Below are 19,004 nucleotides of genomic sequence, written 5' to 3' on the forward strand. Positions count from 1 at the left end.
CGGCAAGTCAATGCCGATACCACCGCATGAAAATCAAGATTTTTTACATAGCTCGTAATTTTGTTGTCTTGGATTGATAGTCGAGGCTGGCCCTCATTTTTACTTTTTGTTTTCATAGTTTAGCACTTTTTTTTTTTTTCTGTCACTTGTACCTTAATCTTTAGCATAATTGTGTAATTGTTTTGATCAGTAATCCTATACGATAAGGACACTTTTGAACATCATTTTCATATAGAGTACTGGAGCCACATTGGAACACATGCATTTATGGACTAGTGACAATGTGCAATGCACTCATATTGTGAAATACAACATTACAAGTAGAGTAAATAAATAAATCCAACATCCCCATCGTTTCTCACTTTGCAATCGTCGGCGGTCGATACAATTTGAGGGCTAGACTGCTCACTACTACACAGACACTACTTGCAGCCATTGCCAAGCCTGCCATCCACGGTGCCAACATGATCCTCGCAGCCGGGTAGAGGACACCCGCTGCCAACGGGATTCCGATGGAATTATACCCAAACGCCCAAAGAAAGTTTAGTTTTATTCTGTTGAATGTTGTACGGGAGAGGTCGAGCAGAGTGAGGACGTCGCGGAGATCAGATTTCATGAGAACAGCTTGCGCCGACTCGATCGCCACGTCTGAACCCGTGCCAATGGCGATACTAATTGGATATACTAAAGTGAGTACCCTCGAAACATGAATCGTTTGAGAAATGTAGATATCACACTTACCCAACGTCAGATTGTGCCAATGCAACAGAATCATTGATTCCATCGCCGGTCATGGCCACTCTTGCCTTCTTGTCTTGCGCTCTGACGGCACATTGCAGCCATTTGACCTTTTCCGCCTTCTCGCCAGGTAAGATTTGGCTCAACACCTGATCTTCATGTATGCCCAACTGTCTAGCAACAGCTTGTGCCGTCCGCGTATTGTCACCTGTGATCATCCATACCGCCACCCCGCGTCGTTGCAGTGCCTGGATGACCGCTGGAGCTTCGGGGCGGATCACATCTGAAATGGCTAGGATGCCAAGTAGGTGGCCCGCGGCTGGGGTGCTGGGGTACGGTGTGATTGGTCTGATGCCAACGTAGACCATCGATTTACCATCGGATTGCCAGTTGTCTGTGGTTGTATCTACTATGGAAGCATCAACGGGTATACAAGCGTTTTCTTCCATCCAACGACGCGATCCAACGTATGCCATGTACTTTTCGTTTGCTGAGGCTTCAATGACTGCTCCAAGACCCTTGCCGGCAGATTCAACAATTTCTTGGACGGAAATGGTGCTCGCTCCAGTGACATTTGCACCTTTCTCTTCCGTGGCATACTGCACAACCGCACGTGCTAGAGGATGGTCACTTGCTGCTTCGACAGTTGCGACGAGCGTCCAGAAATCAGATTCATTCACGATTCGGCCGTTGGGTTCAGGGAAGAATTTAGAGTCAGTTAGACTTGGCTTTCCTTGTGTCAGTGTACCAGTCTTGTCGAATGCGATGGCTTTGACGTTGTGGGCCATTTCTAGGGCTGCTCCACCGCCTTTAACTAGAATACCGTATTTCGCGCCAACTGGCAAGATACCCATAATAATTAGCTCTACTCACACAATGCCGTGTATGATGCAAAAAAAACCTACCTCCAGTTCCAACCATCACAGCAGTTGGAGTCGCCAATCCCAGGGAACATGGGCAAGCAATGACCAGCACAGCAATGGCAAAGTCTAGTGCAAAGGCTGCTTTTCCTTTACCCCACCACTCCTCTGGCACCGCTCCTGAATACACGGCAGAGACCCACACAATCAATGTCACGAGGGCAATGATGACTACCGCAGGAACAAAGTAACGGGATATCTTATCAGCAACGGCTTGAATAGGGGCACGAGACGTTTGGGCATCCTCCACCAGTCGAATGATGCGAGATAGAGCGGTTTCCGAACCAACTTTGACGGCTTTGACGTATATTACTGCGTTTTGGTTCACCGTTCCCCCCATGATGTCGTCGCCGACCGTTTTGGTGACCGGTACTGGTTCACCTGTGAGCATACTTTCGTCAATGAAACTTGTGCCGCGGACTATTACGCCGTCGCAAGGGATTCGGCCTCCTGCGGTGACTTTGAGAACATCACCAACTACAAGTACGTCATATGAGAGTCAACAAAAATGATGGTAAAGAATGGCGTTTTTTGGTAAAGCCTTTGCAATTCTTTACCTTGTACCAGAGCAATATCTACTTCTTGCTCGGTAGTCGTTCTTGGGTCATTGTAATCCGACAGTACGAGGGTAGCAGTGTCTGGGGCGAGACCCATTAATTTGGTGATAGCATCTGACGTTTTGCCTGTAGATATCGGATCCCAATGTTATACTTGTGCCTATGTTATCAAATTACACAAACAATTTCTTACCTTTTGCATAAGCTTCCATGTATTTTCCCAAAAGAATAAAGAAAATGAGGAGAATGGATGTCTCAAAAAACTGTGCTTCGGCTTCTGTTTTGGTAACAATGCCATAGATGACGGCGTATACAGAGTAGAAATACGCTGCGCTGGTTCCTAATGCTACCAGCACGTCCATCTGCAAGCGAAATGTTTGTAAATTTTGTTACTGCGGTGACGTTTAACAATTAAAACTTACATTTGCAGATTTTGCGTAAACCAAACTTTTCCAAGCACCAACGTAAAACCTCTTTCCCAACCAGAACTGCACCGGTGTAGCCGTAATCCACAACACCAGGGCATTAACGCTCAAACCAGGTACAATTTCCATCATCATGGACTGGCGAATAGGTTGATCTGGCGCCAGCGCCATCATGAAAATCATGGCAATGATAAAAGTCGGTACCGCAAAGAAAAAAGCCCAAAGAAGCTGACGGCCATACATGCGACGCTCCGCCGCTTCACGGGCCTTGACGAGATCCATTCTGTTTGTATGAGGGGCGAGTTCTGCCGTGTAGCCCAAACCCTCGACGAGAGCAATGAGATCACGGGGTCCAATGATGGTCGGATCATGCTTGATGCTAGCTTGCCCTGTTATCAAGTTTACGGCAACGTCTTGAACCCCTGGTTTTTGGGTTAGGTTGGTCTCGATGGCTGAAACACACGAAGCGCATGTCATGCCACCGACATTCAACTTGGTAGTAGTTTGAGCGGGTTCATGAGGGTAATCTGTGACAATTTCAAGGTTGTCATCGACAACTTTCTGGTTGGATTCCGCAGTGGCTCGCAGTGTTTCTACATCGGTAGCGAGGACTTCGTAGCCCATGTCGTCAATTGCGCTGACGAGCTTTTCCGATGGGAGGACTGTGGAGTCATGCAAGACGATCGCTCGTTGAGGTAAGAGGGTGACGACTACCGACGACGTTTCCACACCGGGTAGGCGTTTGAGCATGTCTTCAAGGGTGCCCACGCAGGAAGCGCATGTCATTCCATGTATTGTCAACATTGTTTTGGTTCGTACGGACGTGCTTGAACTTGTGCGCAGACTCGTTTCCGTAGGCTTGGTAGCATGCGTCGTGGCATTTAATACTTCATACCCGATGCCCTCAATTCTGTCAATCAGAGTTTGAGCTGACACTACTGAAGCATCGTGCAGAATGACTGCTTGCTGTGGGTCCAATGTTACTTGAAGCCCATCTTTACTTATTCCTTCCACCTTTTTCAACGCCCCTTCGATGGCCCGTACACAGGATCCACAAGTGAGTCCGTTCAACTCAAGTACTGTCTGTGTGAACAATGAGGGAGATGTTTGAGGAAACTTGCTGGGAAAGACATCCGATGAAGCGGCGACAATCTCAACGAATCGATACCCACGAGCAAGCAAAATGTTGCGACAATGGGCAGCCAATTCGGTGGACAAGTCGCATTTAAAGTAGACGTCCACTAACAGCGCTTCTCGTTCTCCGCCATCACCATCGGCAACCGTTACTCCCCTAACTTCTGGTACCTCAACAGCCAACAGGTTACCGACATTACGAAGCGCACAGCGGCGCCCATGAGCACAACGCGCTCGGGCTTCGGGGTCCGCTATGCAAGCTGGTAGGAGCTCTGAAGGCCTGGATGGAGTATACCCCGTCGGCAATCCCACTCGAAACCTTGCAGAACGGGGATGATTTGGAGCCGAAAGCAACTTTGACGGTAAAAGAGCTCTGCATGTGCAATGAGTGCAATGGCATGCGATACATGTTGAGCAGAGCCGCGCAAGGTCAACCTTTACTTTCAAAGGTTCGTTTTGGGAGATGAGATCCGTTTCGTCAAATGCGAGTAGGGTATCCTCGGACGAATCGGAATTTGTTGTATTGTCGCAACCGCCTCCGCTGCAGCTTTAAAGTAAATCAAATAGATGGGAGAAGATCATTAGTATCATATTTTTTGGAAACAAAAAAAAAGCCGAAAAAAATGTCTACATACCATCCTCCATTATCACTTGTAGGACCACAGCAACATCTCGCACCTGCACTATCGTCAACGTTCGGTCCGCAGCAGGATTGCATGCTTGAATGAAATCAAATCTAGTTGATATAAATGTTTTAAAACCAATGCGATCATCCACGGTATTTGTATGTGTCGCTTCCAAAAGGCCTTCTGATCCTGAACCGCTCGTCGTCGAAAAAGTAAAAACTCGTTGCATGATTCCCTTTTTATAATCCGTTACTTGCAACGAAAAGGAACACTGACCAAAGTTGAGAGTTTGAGCAAATCAGAAACGGGGGGCGTATTTCCCTCATCATCATAGTTTGCTAAAATGTCTCAACTTGTAGTCGCGTTTCTTTTTGAGGGGGGAGCCAGCAGCGGAAACATCTCACACACAAACGTATTGGGGCAAATATAAGCAAGGTTTAAGGTTCAAGGCATTTTGTATAAACGGTTGAATGATGAATAAAAGCATTGCTGAATATGATGTAACGAGAACCTTCTCCATTTATCTACGCAGATTCCTGTAGCATCTATTAGAACCTTGATACGGTTTACTATTGCCAACTGCAGTGACATGTATGCGATGCACACACATAATGTGCCAACGCATACGCAAAAGCCTGCGGTATATCCAATGTTTGATTAAGAGCCAATGTTTAGGTAAACCCTATCTGTCAATTTTGATTTGAAATACCCCATTTCCATTCCGACTAGCAGTGTCATATTCTGTTGCCCTTAACAAAGATACCTGAGACCACTATGTTGGGATGCTGACCTTGCTATTCTTACCCTCAACATTGTCGTTCAGGCTGCTCCATCGAGGCTTAGAGACTTCACCCTGGTAACAGTTTTCTTATTCTTCATATTAGACGTTGCGAAAAGCCAAAACCATGCTACATATTAGCTCTTAACACTGGGATGCGACATGGGACCTGCAAAGAGGTTTCGGAAATGCACCAGCGCCGAAAGACGTATGGGAGACAAATCACTTTACCCCTTGAGAAATACGCGCCAAGGTAGTATAGTGGTAGTACACTGCGTTGTGGAAGACACAGTACCGCAATGACCCCGGTTCGATTCCGGGCCTTGGCAATCACTCACACACTCTCACAGATTTTTTTCACTGTTCGTACTCCCTATATGGACTAGCACAATTTTTGAAAAGACGTGAACATAAAGTATCCGTAGGGGCCTTTATCAAAAATAACGAAGCATCTCCAGCTCTTTGCCCTTGCGAGATGTAGTAGGATATACGGTATAAAAACTGGGCATGCACAGTACTCAACAAGAATGCCAAAAAAGCAAGAGTCCACACATTCAAACACCATGTAAACCCAAAACACAAAAAAAAAGAGCATTCACTAAATACAAATTAAAACACCCTTCCTCATGCACCAACAACAAAAAGACCTTTCTAAATCTCAATAGGCTTAATAACCGGTTTCCGAAAGAACCGCATACTCGCTCCCTTCTCCATTGGACGAAATGGAGCGTGTCCACCATAAGGTTTGGGTATCGGGAGGTCGCCTATGAGGCCTTTTCCGGTTGTATCGGGGATGTAGGCGTTGGGACGGGGTTCGGCTGTTGTGCGGATGTTATTGTAAATATAAAAGTCGTCGTCGCTGAAATATGGAGAGATGTTGTGAGAAACATGTATTGTAAGAGGGACGGAGAGCGAGGGTGAAAGGAAACGTACGCTTCAATGTATCCCCCGGCAACAGCCTTTTGTCGTTCCATTTCCAATTGTTTTACTTGCTTTTCGTGCTGGAGACGACGTTTTTCAGCTCGTATGAATTCGCGTTCGATTTCTGGGGTGGGTGGCTCGCCGTTTGCGAGGCGGGCTTTGGCTTCTTCCAAGAGTTGTTCCTAAAAAAATGTCGTGTGTTGAGATGACATGTAAAATACATTTTCTGTTTATTTATATTTTATTTACCTTGTCGCATTTTTCTTGATAGAGTCCCATGGCCATTGCTTGATGCATAGCCAATTCCGAGACACGAGCCATCATGGCTTTTGTTAAATGTTTGATGCGTTTGGAGAGGTCATTGACTTGAGCTGCTACATGATGGCTTTCGGTACGTCCATCCATGGTTTGGCGTTTCAGTCGATCAGTAAGCGTCGTAACTTCTTCCAAGACAAGGTCTTTTTCCAAGATGCGTTCCTCTTTTTCTGCGAGTGTTTCTTCTACGGAACGGATCTTTTCGAGGAGGGTTGTAGTGGGTGGGTCACTTCCGCCTAGGTCGCGGGTTCGACCGGGAGATTCGGGGGTTTCCATGTGAGCAGAAAGGGAAGCGACACGGGTGCGAGCAAGGTCGAGTTGGGATTTAACGGTTTGGAGGCGGGTTTGGGTTTCATGGAGAGTTTGACGGTTTGTAAGAGTTTTACCGAGTTCGACTTGGCGTTCAAGGTCGGATGCTATAATGGTGAGTTTACGAATTTCGTCGTCCTTTGCGGCGAGTTCGGCGTCTCCGCGCTGCATGACCTCTTGTTGGAGGTTGAGTTTTTCGTAGAGGATGCACAGCTCGTCGTTACGATCCAAAAGCTGCATTCCTGTTGCGTTGCGGGTTTTGAGAAGAGTGCCGTGTCGGGTGCGCAAAGCTACGAGGTCGGATTCTGCGGCGTTGATGAGGAGTTGGAGGGTTTCGATTCTGGAGAGGTTTTGGTCGATTTCGTCTTTTTTTGGTTGTTTTGTCCGGATGCGGGATATTTGAAAACACATTCATGTAGAAAAAGTGAGTTCATCGTACAAGAATGCAAAACCATTGAAATCATTACAGAATGGGAACGTGCGTATAGATTGAAGAATAACAGTTAGGTATCGATCTTGATAGAATCCACTGAAAAAGACTTGTTTTACCTCGACGTTCCCGATATTGTAACAATAACTTGTTTGCCTCATTCTTTGCTGAATCCCGTTGAGCATATGCCGCAGTATTTTCTTGTCGTTTTTTCTAGACAAAAACAGAAATTTTAAAAAAAGAGCATAACCAATGCTACAAGTTTCAATAAAAACTCACAGTTAATTCTCGTCCCTTTTTAGCAATCTCGAGACGAAGAATCTCAATCTCGTTCGACAAGATCTTGATCTTTTCCTTCATTTCCGCCGCACGTTGGGTCGTTGCTTGAATTTGGTTCAACTGCGTCATTGTAATTAAACATCATGAGCATTTGTTGCAAACGAATACCAAATATCAATACCACAACAAGAAAAATAACGTACATATTTATTTCGCTCATTCTTGACGACATCGTAAAGCGTTGCAAATTCCTTGAGACGGGTAACAGCTTCTTGACATCGTTTGGAAGCGTCCAAAACAGAGATTTCTTTAACGCCAAGGTTATCTTTGATGGTTTTCAGTTTGTTTCGAATGCGAATGAGTTCTCGAGCCTTTTTGTTTTTAAAAGCAAAGTAATTTTGGTGAACTCTTTTTGAGTTACAAACCCACATTTTTTGTTTTTCTTTTACCTTGAGTTCCTTTTCAACATTTAATTCCTCAACTTGCTTTTCAAATCCCTGAGCTCTCGTCATTTTCTCCTCCAACTCTTCATCAAGCCGTTGATTCACGCCAATCTCCCTCGCCAAATTCTCACCCAGCGTCCGCTCCCCATTTTCCGTTTTCAAATACTCGTACAGCATCAAATCAATTTCTTTACGGAGTTGAGAGGATTGTTTACGGTAATGCCGTTCATCGCGTTTCGTTTGCTCGAGTTGGCGGGTGTGTTCTGTTAGTTGTTGGTGGAGGAGGGGAGTGGAGAGGCGGATGTTGTTGACGGTTGTTTCGAGGCGGCGGAAGGATTTTAGGAGGGCGTCTTTTTCGCGGAGGGAGCGGAGAAGGAGGTCGTGTTCGCGTTTGATCTGTTTGGGTTTTTTGTTATGTGTTTTTGGTGCGTTGTGCGAGCGTGTATGTATAATGGTGGCCATGCCATAGTGGTGTTTGTTATGATCGCGGTAGTGGTTGTGTATAGGCAATGGCGATTGCATGTACGATAAATATCGGTGGTTTTGCGTGAAGAAGTTTATGTATGTGTTGATGGTATGGTAGGGATCGTCCATTGTACCAAAGATGATGATTGGCAATGGTGGTCACAGTGGATGATAATGAATAAACCAATAAAATAAAAACAAATGTCAAAAGCGAAAGGCTGCAACAAAATAATCAAAGATCTCCACACACATTACCTCAAAAACACACTTTTTCAACCCCAACTCCAACCGAACCCTCTCCCCCTTTTGCACCGCCAACTGTTCCTTGGCCATCTCATGCTGCTTAAAAATCTCATCACACTGTCGCTCCATTTCATGAATTTCCGCACGACGTTGTTCGTACTCGGCTGCTTGATCCAATTTATGTTCCTCTAAATCCTATATATAAAGTTGAGTATGCAGTACATGCCCAATGGGTGATAAGATTTTTTTGTGGGTTACCTTTCGTCGTTTGGCAAGTCGCTCGAGTTCCTTGTCGAGTTGTTGGGAGAGGGTACCTTGTTTGACGTTTTCAATGACGAGGGATCCAATGGCGTCTCGAAGGACCTCGGATTGCTTTCTAATAACCAACCCAAAAAAGAATATGTTAAATATCGAATGTCAGCATACCACAAAAAAAACATCAAAACCATTACATGATTTTCTGGGGCATCTCATTTGCTTGCGAAAACGCCGCTGCATGTCGTTCCCGATCCATTTCCAATCTCTCAACTTGTTGCATAATCATTTCATACGTTGCATCTTTTTCTTCTTGGTCTTTTTCAAGGTTTTCTACTTGGTGTCTTCGTTGTATGACTTCCAACTATACTAAAAACATTAGCGCAAAATGATGCTATTTGTAATGTACTGATATCTTACTTTGAGTTCTTTACTTGATGCAATTAGTTGTGGCTCGAGCATATCGGCCTTGTGCCGTCGAATCTCGTCAATATCGTCCATGAGTTGCCGTTTCTTTTCTTGTGATTCCGAAATGTCGAGTGTAAGCCGTGATTCACGCTCTTGGGCGAGTTTGACTTCATTTTCGGCCTACCCCAACCAAAAAAACGACACTTAATACCAAAAAAAAAAAATCCACGCCAACAAATCAAACTAGAAAACACCCACTTTGAGTAACTCCCTCTTCAGCTCCCCAATCTCTGTATTCTCCGTAAACTGCTTACTAGCCGTCCGATCAATCTCCAATCTCTGCTTTTGTACATCCCCCGCAACATCCTTGACACGCTTAATCAGTGATTTCTCATACTCGGCACACGAAAGGAGAAAAGCATGAAGAGAGCGCATACGAGACTCTAACTGCGTAATCCTATAAAACATAACATTAGGAAAAACGTTAAAAGCACAAAAGGTGTATGTATTATATTTGGTTCTTACATGGACTCAGGTGCCTTCCCACGAAGACTTTCCAAAAACTTGAATCCGGGTGAGAATTCTAGGTTGAATAAACCGCCCAGGTAGAATTCCTCATCATTTTCGTCGAGCTCTACTGTGCTTGGACGAGTTTGGGGGCGACGACGCATATCTTGGGTTGAAGGGGCTGGGTTCATAGAGACTAGATGTGTTTTTTGTTAGGATTTTGGTGTTGTGTGTGAGGTGTGATGGTGCGGGGAGGTGTTGTTACCTGGTGTCCCCTCGGTGGCGGACGGGTTCTCGTCGGGGTGATCTGCCATCGTCGTGTGCGCGTGTGTATATATGTGTGTGGTGTTGAATGCGGGGATTGGATGTAGAGATGTAGGCGGTTGAGCTGGTATCCGCCAGAAATAATCTGGGGGTTGTGTGTGTGCTGTTACGCTGCGCGGTTCAGGATCTGATCAGGTTCGGAGAATACATCTGGTATGCATTGCGTGTTGCATGTGTTGGCTTTAATCATTTGTGATTTAAGTAACCCATTTGTATCATGTCTTGTTATCTTTTTCTTTTATTGGAAATGGTGCGAGTGGTTTCCTTGCTGCTCTTGGGGTTTCTGACCTTTAATGAAATGGCTAGTGGAATTTCGGAGTTGCTGACGTGATGATTACATGATATACTCAAAAGTGATATACCCCATCACAGATCTACAAACTGCGCTCTATATACTGCATCATAAACAACAAAAAGACGGTATGTTCTATACCATTCCATCCGCAACACACATGCCCACTCCACCATCAACAGCCCCCACAATCCTCACACAATCCATCGCAAGTGCATAAACAGGGGACCGTCTCTCAACCAAAAACACTGACCTAACCAACCCACTCATCCTCGCATCCCATATTCGAACCGTAGCATGCCACGCCGTCCCACTTGAAATCAACCACGAACCCCCTGCAACAGAGTACACAGCATAGTCATCCGGATCCTCGAAAACTTGCACACAGGTACGTGTGCGCATGTCCCATGTGCGAACTGTACCATCAAACGACGCAGATAAAAGTGTATGTGGGTCTATCATGTGTGTATCGTATATACTGCTTTTGTGACCATGTAAATCCGCGAGGGGGGTCAGCGAGGTCGGTGTCACGGCGTACAGACGGAGCGGTGAATTAGAAGAGGTGGGAAAGAGATGGGAGAATCCTACGGCGAGAAGAGAGGGATGTGATGCGAATGTGGTTGTCCAAGGTCGGTTGCGGTTAAGATCGGGGATGGGAAATATGGAGCTAGTGTCGGGACTCCAAATACGGAAAGTACCATCAAAACTACATGTTAAAAAACGGGTTTTGGAGATGGGTGTAAGGGATTTCACTGCAGATGTATGCCCGGTAAGATAACCAAGTGGATAAACCGTTGTCGTCCGTTTTCGTCCGTTTCGTCGAGACTTGAAGGATTCCATATCCCATATACAGACTCCCCCTTCCGCACCCCCTGTCAAGAGACTCTCACCCATTACCCCACAGCATAGAATCTCCCCTCCATGTCGTCCCCCGACGCGTACCTGTCGTCCATAATAACCCCCCTCAAACCAAATCCCTTCAACCCACTGTCCTTTAGTCCAAATTAGTCTCTCGCCCGACATTACGATTGTAGGCATGTACACGCGTCCCCACGGTCCTTCCACCCACGCACATCGCACCTCGCCAGAATGCCATCGTTTCATGACATTATGCATGAACTCCAGGCGAGCTAGCCAAGAAGGAGGCGTTGTGGGCCATGTCTGGAGGGTGTAGGACGAGCGAGACCAGCACTGGGCCCATCCGTGGGTGGTGACAAGGGTGTGGTGATGGTGGGAGGTACGGGATAGGCGGGAGATGGAGGTGAGGGGGAGGTGGGTGAGGATCTGGAGGTAGAGTTCGGTAGGGAGGCTTTGGAGTGTGGGCGGGTCCTTGTTTTTGTGATGGGACATTGTCATGTTGGTAATGACAGGGTCCATAACCAGTTGAACAGTTGGCAGTGGTGGTGGGTAAGCGATCACGGCACAGTCATCATAGTGGTTGCTATCATCGGTTGCTGGGCTCGGTCTGGAGTTGATCTCGTCAATGGATCTTTACGTACCGACCAACACTTGAGCCTGCGATGCATCGATCAAAGTCCATGTATCGACGAGAGTATGATTCAATGACAATGTGTGCTATTGAGCGCATGCGTATAAGGGCAACGACAGGAATGATATTCACAACACACAAATGGTATTCAAAAAGCAAGACAAAACCAAAATGATCAACATATCTTTACTTTCGCTCCTTGAACACAATCCTCACCCCATTCTCAGACCTCAACACAAACCGAAACAATGGCTTCGGCTCAAACCCTTTCTCCTCAACCAATTCAAACCTCTTGAGCACACGCGCAGTAACAGTTTTGAGTTCCCCCATGGCAAAATTCTGTCCAATACAGTTACGCGGGCCAGCACTAAATGGGACAAAAGCGTACGGATCGCGACCGGCGCTGTTTTCAGGTGTGAAACGGTATGGGTCGAATTCGGATGGGTTAGGCCACAGGGTGGGGTCGTGGTGGAGGGCGTAGATGAACATGTCACATTGGCCGCCCTCTGGGACGGGGATGCTGGAGGGGAGGGTGGGAGTGTTTGGGATTTGAAAGGTGGCGGGGAGGCGACGGGAGATGAGGGGGACTGGCGGATACATTCTAAATAAACAGACAGACAGAGATGTGAGAGGCTAGTACGTCAAACACAAATGTTGCTGTTGCTGGTGGTAATCTGCGATAGATATTCGAAAATTGGGTACCCACCTTAAACACTCTTTCACAAACATGGTCGTGAAAGGCAACTTGCCCAACTCATCATGCTCCAACTCGGTTTTCCCATCCAAGACACCATCCACCTCCTTTCTAGCCAATTCTTGGAACTCGGGGTACTTTGCAAGCGCATACATGATCCAAACCAATCCAGACGCCGTGGTATCATGCCCTTCAAATAGAAATGTATTCACTTCATCCAAAATGTCCTGTTCGGGGAGAGGTGCACCCGTCTCATCTCGGGAGAGGAGAAGAATGTCCAAAAAGTCGGGATAGCGTTTTGTTGTGGTTATTGTGTCGTCTTTTTCAGAGGGTGCAAGGAGTTCTTCGATCGTCGATGATTTTGCGTCGGCTAGCTCTGCGCGGCGTTTGGCAATGACGGATTTGGCGGTACCGTGAATAACGGATAAAGCGGCTTTGGTCTCCCGGGCGTTACCACTAAACTGCCAGATCCAATCCGAGTACAACCAAGGTGCTTTGACGCGGTCCATGAAGAGGTCAAAGTAGCGGTACAGAGCGGTAATGTAGGGGTTGTTGGGAGTGGTTTGGCAGGCAGTTTCGTGAGAAAAGGCACAGCGGAGGATCACGTCGAGAGTGAGGAGGGAGACGTCGGCAAATAAATCGACGGTAGTACCGTCTTTAGCGGGTTGAGACATTTTGTCGAGAAAGACGTCTGTGCACTGGTTTGTGACCTTTTGGTAGCCTTTGAGAATCTGTTGGTACGAGGGGTGAGTCAATGTTGTGAGTCGCAGGATAGTCCATTCAAGAGACTGTGGTGAGCATAGTCTGTTGAAGAGACTCAACGACAGTTAAAGTGCGACCCCACTTCATGTGCTATCCACTGGCCATAGCTCGATGTCACCCCCTCTCCCACTATGGTTCTATCAACTTGGAAAACCTTTGTGCTATCGCATCTTTGTTTTTATGTCCCTCGGCCATCCTCGCCATAGCTCACTGTCACTCTCGTCTCCACGACGAGCGTTAGCGAGTCGTGTCCCTAACCCCAACTCGAACCCGAATCCAAGCCCAAATCCAAATCCTACACCAAACTGTAACCCACCTCATAGTGAAAAGCGGGGGTCAAGAGCCTCCTCCTCTTGTGCCACTTTTTGCCAGAGCTATGGAGGAGACCGTCACCAAGCCAATTGCGAAAGAGGTCATAGGTAAACGGTTTTCCTTCGGTCGAGCGCAGGACGGGTTTGATCGTGTCTGAATGGGTGACGACAGCAGACCAAGTCGGGCCCCACCACTAATAAAAAGATTTAATAAAAAAAAAGTAAAGGGGAGAATGAGAGAATACAACTCACAGCAATGTGCACTTTAGGAAACTTTCTGGCAAGGTCGAGCATGGCAGGGACCTGTTTTGGAGTCATAATGTGAGTCTGACGAAGTGTGCCAAACAACCATTCTGGACGGGGGGATGGAATGGGGGCCGGAATGGAGGCATAATCGAATTTCTTGTAGATCCAAAAGCCCAATGCGAGGGCGAGTGCCAGGGCAATGCCAGCAATCATGATGAAAAACACAAAGAAAAAAAAAAATGAGGGAAATGCAAGAGTCCGTGTCGCGACTCGTGAGCAGGAGGACGAGGAGGAGGGCGTTAAGAAAGCAACAAGTAAATAAATCAAAGAACGAGGGCTGAAGACCCCTCCAAACCGGACATCCGAACCGAAAGAGTACGACTGTAATACAATGTAACGATCCATATCACGGCGGAACAAATAAAAAATGAATGGTCAATATTTAATAAGAATGGGGAATATTGCACAATTTCACGGCTGTAAAAGGATAACAAAACGTTCCATTTCGAGTATAGTTCCAATTCAAAAAACAATGGGGGAAGAATAAACAAAAATATAAGGCTAGTTTGTTCAAAGTGTGAAAGGTGTGATTAACGAACACGTGTTCAGTCGCTCTCATGTGACTTGTCAACTGTATTCTAAAGCAGATCAACTAGTGTGAAATGAGTGCATGGATGAAAATGTATGAAATGATCGAGTAAATGCTCTCTGAGAAGGCATGAATGAGTGTGTGTACGAAACGAAAACAAGAGGAGGCTACTGTCTTGTCTCTCGTCCGTTCTTTGCACTCGCAAACCGATCTCAACCACTGACTGACTGACAAAGTCATAGCAAAGTAAACAGAAAGATATAGCAACGTGTACAGAATTCTACCACTATTACATGAGTGGCAATATAATGTAATAGCCATTTATGTATAGTTCAAACCAAACTGCTGAGCTTGTCTGGTGAACTCATCCCCGCGGGATATCTCATAAAGGGAGACATTTGCACGTGATAAAAGCTCATGCAGCAAGGATCCAGCAAGCATCCAAGTTTTAATTGGCCATGTCATGTCCTGTAATTTGGGTTTTTAAAAATTCCAATATATTGACAGATGCCTACATCAGATTCAAACTTATGGACATATATCTCTGGAATGTTCGTAACAGTCCTCATCTCTTTGGAACAAAGACCCCATTGTAACAACCAATCATCCGATAACCTCCAGGTCGACTAAAGTTGTCCCACGTAATATCCTGCGCTGTGGGTACAACATCCGCAGAGTCCCAAACGGTGAGCACGGAATTCCTTGCCTGGTAAACCATCGTTGAAGTGATGACTGCGTGGTACCAGGTGCGGGTCCCTTGGACCATTTCAAGCGTTTGAGCAAAAGGCTGCCCTCTAGCAAACACATCTGCTTGGGTCGCCGCCCTATCAGGGTTCGCAGCGACATATTTCAAATTGTAAACTTTTTCAAGTGCGACGTCGATCACCTTGGGCTTATTGTCGAGTTTTCCGAAAACTGCAGTCACAATCTCTTGTTGCGTGTAAGCTGCCAATCCCAAAGCTCTCGCAATCGACTGGCATACAACGGCCCAACACCATTGAGTTCTTTCTTGTCCTTCCGTCATGTTGAAATTGTTGATGCTGTAGGTGCCATACGAAACCTGCAAAAATAATGGACAGTGTTACTTGAACTTGGACGTTATTTTTTTTTTTTTATTTTATTGTATTTTTTTCGCAGCCTTTATACCTCTGGTGTTCCAGGCTGATATGGGTGGTCGGGATTCGGTTTCAGGCCCGGCGGTTGAGAGCTTACGATGTCAAGAAAGGTGGTCAGCGCCTTCGCCATATCCGTTCTACCAACTAGTTGTGTACTCCTGTATGGAAACACATGGCTCAAGGATACAAAGTAATCTTTTGTCATGAGACAAAGTAAAAATAAATTAATTTTAATCGGAATGGAGGAGCTCTCCGATGGTCCTTTTACCTTTGTCCTTGTTGACAAGATTTTTCAACCAGATCACACAAACACCCATGACCAAGACTAGACGGAACTCGAATCGATCGCGTTGTCGCAAACCGCTCTGCACGAGTGCATGCATGGTGTCTGCCATGCCACCAAACCAGGTCACAACATCTTCGTACTTTTTCGTATCAGCTCGATATTGAACCTTGATCGAGAGGTGTTAAGAGTGGTGACGCCAAATAGGAGCGGTACAACAAAAAGGGAACTATACCAGAGTCAAAATGTTGTCACCACCGTTGGCATACAATCTCGCAAACCCACAGCGATTCTCAACCTTTTGAAAGTCGTTGGTGGTGTGCACCTCGAACGCGGGGCTAGTTGCATGATGTAACTTGTCCCGCTTCAGAATGGAATCAGGTAACAGGTTTTTATCGATATCGTTAGGCAGACTTCCAAACTTTAGGGGAGTGGTGATATCCTGGCCTTCATCGGGAAGCTCATCATGAGAATACGTAAGGTTGCTGGAAAAGTCTCTGGAAGCGACGTCCTGAACGAACACCACCGCCGACTTTTTGAGCACGTAGACATCACGCTGAGGGGGAGAATGATTCTTCGCGGAGGCGAAGTACGGGGAGATGGAGGGATCAAGTGCAGCGATCGTCTGCTCGCGAGGAATAATATTCCAGACCGATCCGTCATCAGAGGCGTGCGTACCAGTGTCATCCCATACTTTGGATCCAATCTGGGCCGGGGTTAAGCATTTAATGTTGACTGCTTTGATACCATTAGCTTCGGCAGCAGAGGGCGGATTCTGGTCACCGACGTCTCCACGGAAGAAATCGCCCAAGACGGCGTAATCGACAGGGTTACTGGCCAGTCCTCGCCAAAGGTTATAATTTCCAGATTTGCCAGACCCATGATCATCCCAGACACGCTGCCAACTGGCGACATCCGCCAGCGCACCAGAGTTGGGGACAATCTCTTGAACAACAACCGTCCGTCCCGATGGGGTGTTGTAGTTGGGAAAGGCAATTTGGCCTAAGCTGTACCAGCCACCACCAATATCCGCCTGGCAGACGCTCAGGTCCGAACGTGACCCGCTACCACGGTCAGTATACTGAATGTAAGAAAGTGGAACAACCTTTGCCCGAAGGTAAGGTCCACTATCGACAACGTAATGTTCCTGGTATTTTTCGCAGTACTCAGCAAAGGCCTTGTGAAGAGCGTCACTCCTGGCAGGAGTAGAAGCCAAACCCCAAATCGGTTGTAAACTGTTGAAATCCAGGAAATCCACAAACGCAATATAGTCAATGACACTCTTGGCCCAATCATTAGCGTGTTCAGGGAACGAATCGCCTCCGAGGCCGGGACTCCCACCCGTCGTACGCAAATGAGTGGTACTATTCTCATTAAAGGACCGAATGTCATTACGAAACTTAAGTTCTTCTTCCGCAGAGATACTTCCAGTGAGCGCCTTGTAAGAAGCCTTGGCAACGATATCAAGACTAAACTTTGAACTGAAATCGAACTTGTTGGTGCTCGATGTGTAGACTGCACGTCCACCCATCACCAAACTGGCCACATAGTGTGTGCCATAGGTATTGAACAACTGGAACGGATCCATGTTATCAATGTCGGTCTGGACTTTGGGATCCACGAGTTTGGATGCAGTCGAACTCGGAGGTAATTGCAAGGTATAAAGATCGACATTATATTGTACTTTGCTGAACGACATTTGCGAATTCTCAGCCGTAGATTGTCCGAAATCGCTCTCAATAGACCCCGAAAAGAAGTTATACTCCCCCTCGATTTTCGTCCTAGAGTTCACTTGGGACACAAACTCTTTAATCGACGTTCCAGATGCCGTCCAAAACTGAGTTCCAATGGCAGGATGCTCGGTGATCAATTTCGGTTTCGAGAACAAGTAGCCTCGTGCTATTTCCACTTGTTCAAATCCATCCTTGTCCAATTGGAACAGCCTGGCACCGCAGCTTGTAGCATCTGCGTAAAAGCCTCGAAGGACGTTATATCCACAGCCAACAAAATCCGAGCCGGGGAGAATGGTGAGCGGATCATCGTCAGGTAACTTTATGGGAATGCGTGGGCGTTTGGTCGGGTCTGATTGTCCCGTCATTGCGCTGTTTCGTATATTTGCCAAAAGTAAAACTTTCTCTTTGCTTTGCACAGATATGCAGATCAGGTTTCGCTATACGGAGGGGAATGAATTCCCAGAAACACCCCGCCTTTTTATACTGTTTGGAAAACCCCATAGCATTCCCCCCAATGGAGAACTTAGAACCACACAAAAACCTCAGAGAACTTCCAATGACAGAACGTGAGTAGACAAGTCGAAAAACGCATTCATCGGCACAATTTCGGAAGCAAGGCGGGGGTGGAGACTAATTCCGTTTCCAACTTCCGGGCTGAGCTTAATTACATACATCCCACCAACGAAAACGTGCCATATCCTCCGGTCCTCCGTTACTCTCAACCACTCACCTCTCTCACATCCCTCTCACCCTTTCAATGATTGTATACAAGCATGGTTCCGATGTCCTCGCATGAGGACATCTGCCCATGAGGAACGGTTCCGATGTTAATATAGCCCAATACCCATGTTCCCAATTACCTGCCGCTGAGCAAAAGAAAGCCAAGCTCTATTACTAATAGAATATCATCTACACTCAGTTGTTCGGGGGCAAGGTACAACTTGCAACACACCTTTATGGGGCGGGGTTCTTTATTGTGGCATTTGATCAGTCGGCTGAGTAGACCAAAGCTGTTAAAGCGCGTTCTTCTAAAGTGTTCTCCCCTTGAAAAGGTTGAGGTCCCCGTGGGCATTTCATTTTGCTGCCCTGAAGATTATACAACAAATCTGTAAGCATGATAGGGGGTTGTTTGTGGGCGTGGACCATTGAATCGCAAATATTATTCGACGTTAAACAGATAGATTGCCGATGGAGCAATAAGAGCTGCTTTTACGAACACACGCACATCGCGTGCTGCTTACAAGTACTTTGAACTGCGCCTCTTTGTGTACATAAGCACGACAGGTGGGTCCTACAACCCTCCTTGTTGTCGACAAAGGAAATGAACAAGCCCACAAACCTTTTGCTGTGTTTCATTTGAAAAGAGGGTAAATCTGCTCCACCCATCGGAACAGATGACTGAATGCTAGATAG

General features: G+C 46.5%; 5 protein-coding genes and 1 non-coding gene across 6 annotated transcripts; 1 reads left to right on the forward strand and 5 right to left on the reverse strand.

The window, feature by feature from the left end:
* Positions 1 to 269: 269 nt before the first annotated feature.
* Positions 270 to 4,686, reverse strand: SPPG_00274 (heavy metal translocating P-type ATPase). The gene is made up of 7 exons (XM_016748605.1): positions 4,410 to 4,686; positions 2,638 to 4,321; positions 2,409 to 2,577; positions 2,216 to 2,341; positions 1,644 to 2,135; positions 742 to 1,576; positions 270 to 671 (listed from the first exon to the last, which is right to left on the reverse strand). The coding sequence occupies exons 1-7, from the start codon at positions 4,490 to 4,492 to the stop codon at positions 359 to 361; spliced, it is 3,702 nt and encodes a 1,233-aa protein (XP_016612588.1). The 5' UTR covers positions 4,493 to 4,686; the 3' UTR covers positions 270 to 358.
* A 739-nt stretch (positions 4,687 to 5,425) lies between these two features.
* SPPG_10011 lies at positions 5,426 to 5,507 on the forward strand. Its single transcript has one exon. It is a non-coding gene; the product is annotated as a tRNA-His (tRNA).
* A 98-nt stretch (positions 5,508 to 5,605) lies between these two features.
* On the reverse strand, positions 5,606 to 9,944 carry SPPG_00275 (uncharacterized protein; the record flags this gene model as incomplete). Its single annotated transcript, XM_016748606.1, has 13 exons — positions 5,606 to 6,037; positions 6,112 to 6,281; positions 6,349 to 7,088; positions 7,273 to 7,366; positions 7,433 to 7,552; positions 7,636 to 7,803; positions 7,882 to 8,271; positions 8,596 to 8,778; positions 8,842 to 8,959; positions 9,036 to 9,202; positions 9,259 to 9,426; positions 9,505 to 9,703; positions 9,772 to 9,944. The coding sequence occupies 13 exons, from the start codon at positions 9,942 to 9,944 to the stop codon at positions 5,830 to 5,832; spliced, it is 2,898 nt and encodes a 965-aa protein (XP_016612589.1). The 3' UTR covers positions 5,606 to 5,829.
* A 447-nt stretch (positions 9,945 to 10,391) lies between these two features.
* On the reverse strand, positions 10,392 to 11,731 carry SPPG_00276 (uncharacterized protein). Its single transcript, XM_016748607.1, has one exon. It carries the CDS (start codon positions 11,723 to 11,725, stop codon positions 10,505 to 10,507), a length of 1,221 nt encoding a protein of 406 aa, XP_016612590.1. The 5' UTR covers positions 11,726 to 11,731; the 3' UTR covers positions 10,392 to 10,504.
* A 313-nt stretch (positions 11,732 to 12,044) lies between these two features.
* On the reverse strand, positions 12,045 to 14,082 carry SPPG_00277 (uncharacterized protein; the record flags this gene model as incomplete). Its single annotated transcript, XM_016748608.1, has 4 exons — positions 13,878 to 14,082; positions 13,631 to 13,819; positions 12,565 to 13,283; positions 12,045 to 12,459 (listed from the first exon to the last, which is right to left on the reverse strand). Exons 1-4 carry the CDS (start codon positions 13,941 to 13,943, stop codon positions 12,045 to 12,047), a joined length of 1,389 nt encoding a protein of 462 aa, XP_016612591.1. The 5' UTR covers positions 13,944 to 14,082.
* Positions 14,083 to 14,890: 808 nt separating this feature from the next.
* SPPG_00278 (uncharacterized protein) lies at positions 14,891 to 18,786 on the reverse strand. Its single transcript, XM_016748609.1, has 5 exons — positions 18,544 to 18,786; positions 16,094 to 18,457; positions 15,844 to 16,027; positions 15,607 to 15,770; positions 14,891 to 15,520 (listed from the first exon to the last, which is right to left on the reverse strand). Exons 2-5 carry the CDS (start codon positions 17,954 to 17,956, stop codon positions 15,026 to 15,028), a joined length of 2,706 nt encoding a protein of 901 aa, XP_016612592.1. The 5' UTR covers positions 17,957 to 18,457; positions 18,544 to 18,786; the 3' UTR covers positions 14,891 to 15,025.
* Between the last annotated feature and the right edge of the window lie 218 nt (positions 18,787 to 19,004).

Source organism: Spizellomyces punctatus (assembly GCF_000182565.1).
Source record: "Spizellomyces punctatus DAOM BR117 chromosome Unknown supercont1.1, whole genome shotgun sequence".
NCBI lineage: Eukaryota > Fungi > Chytridiomycota > Chytridiomycetes > Spizellomycetales > Spizellomycetaceae > Spizellomyces > Spizellomyces punctatus.

Excerpts from the sequence above, each read along its gene's own strand:
- SPPG_00276 (XM_016748607.1), bottom strand. The coding sequence starts at position 11,725 with ATGACAATGTCCCATCACAAAAACAAGGACCCGCCCACACTCCAAAGC.
- SPPG_00278 (XM_016748609.1), bottom strand. The coding sequence starts at position 17,956 with ATGACGGGACAATCAGACCCGACCAAACGCCCACGCATTCCCATAAAG. Across the intron at positions 16,028-16,093 it reads GTGACAACATTTTGACTCTG|GTTCAATATCGAGCTGATAC; the intron begins GTATAGTTCCCT and ends CTCTCGATCAAG. Across the intron at positions 15,771-15,843 it reads TCTTGTCAACAAGGACAAAG|ATTACTTTGTATCCTTGAGC; the intron begins GTAAAAGGACCA and ends TCATGACAAAAG.
- SPPG_00274 (XM_016748605.1), bottom strand. The coding sequence starts at position 4,492 with ATGCAATCCTGCTGCGGACCGAACGTTGACGATAGTGCAGGTGCGAGA. Across the intron at positions 2,342-2,408 it reads CATGGAAGCTTATGCAAAAG|GCAAAACGTCAGATGCTATC; the intron begins GTAAGAAATTGT and ends CGATATCTACAG. Across the intron at positions 2,136-2,215 it reads AGATATTGCTCTGGTACAAG|TTGGTGATGTTCTCAAAGTC; the intron begins GTAAAGAATTGC and ends ACGTACTTGTAG.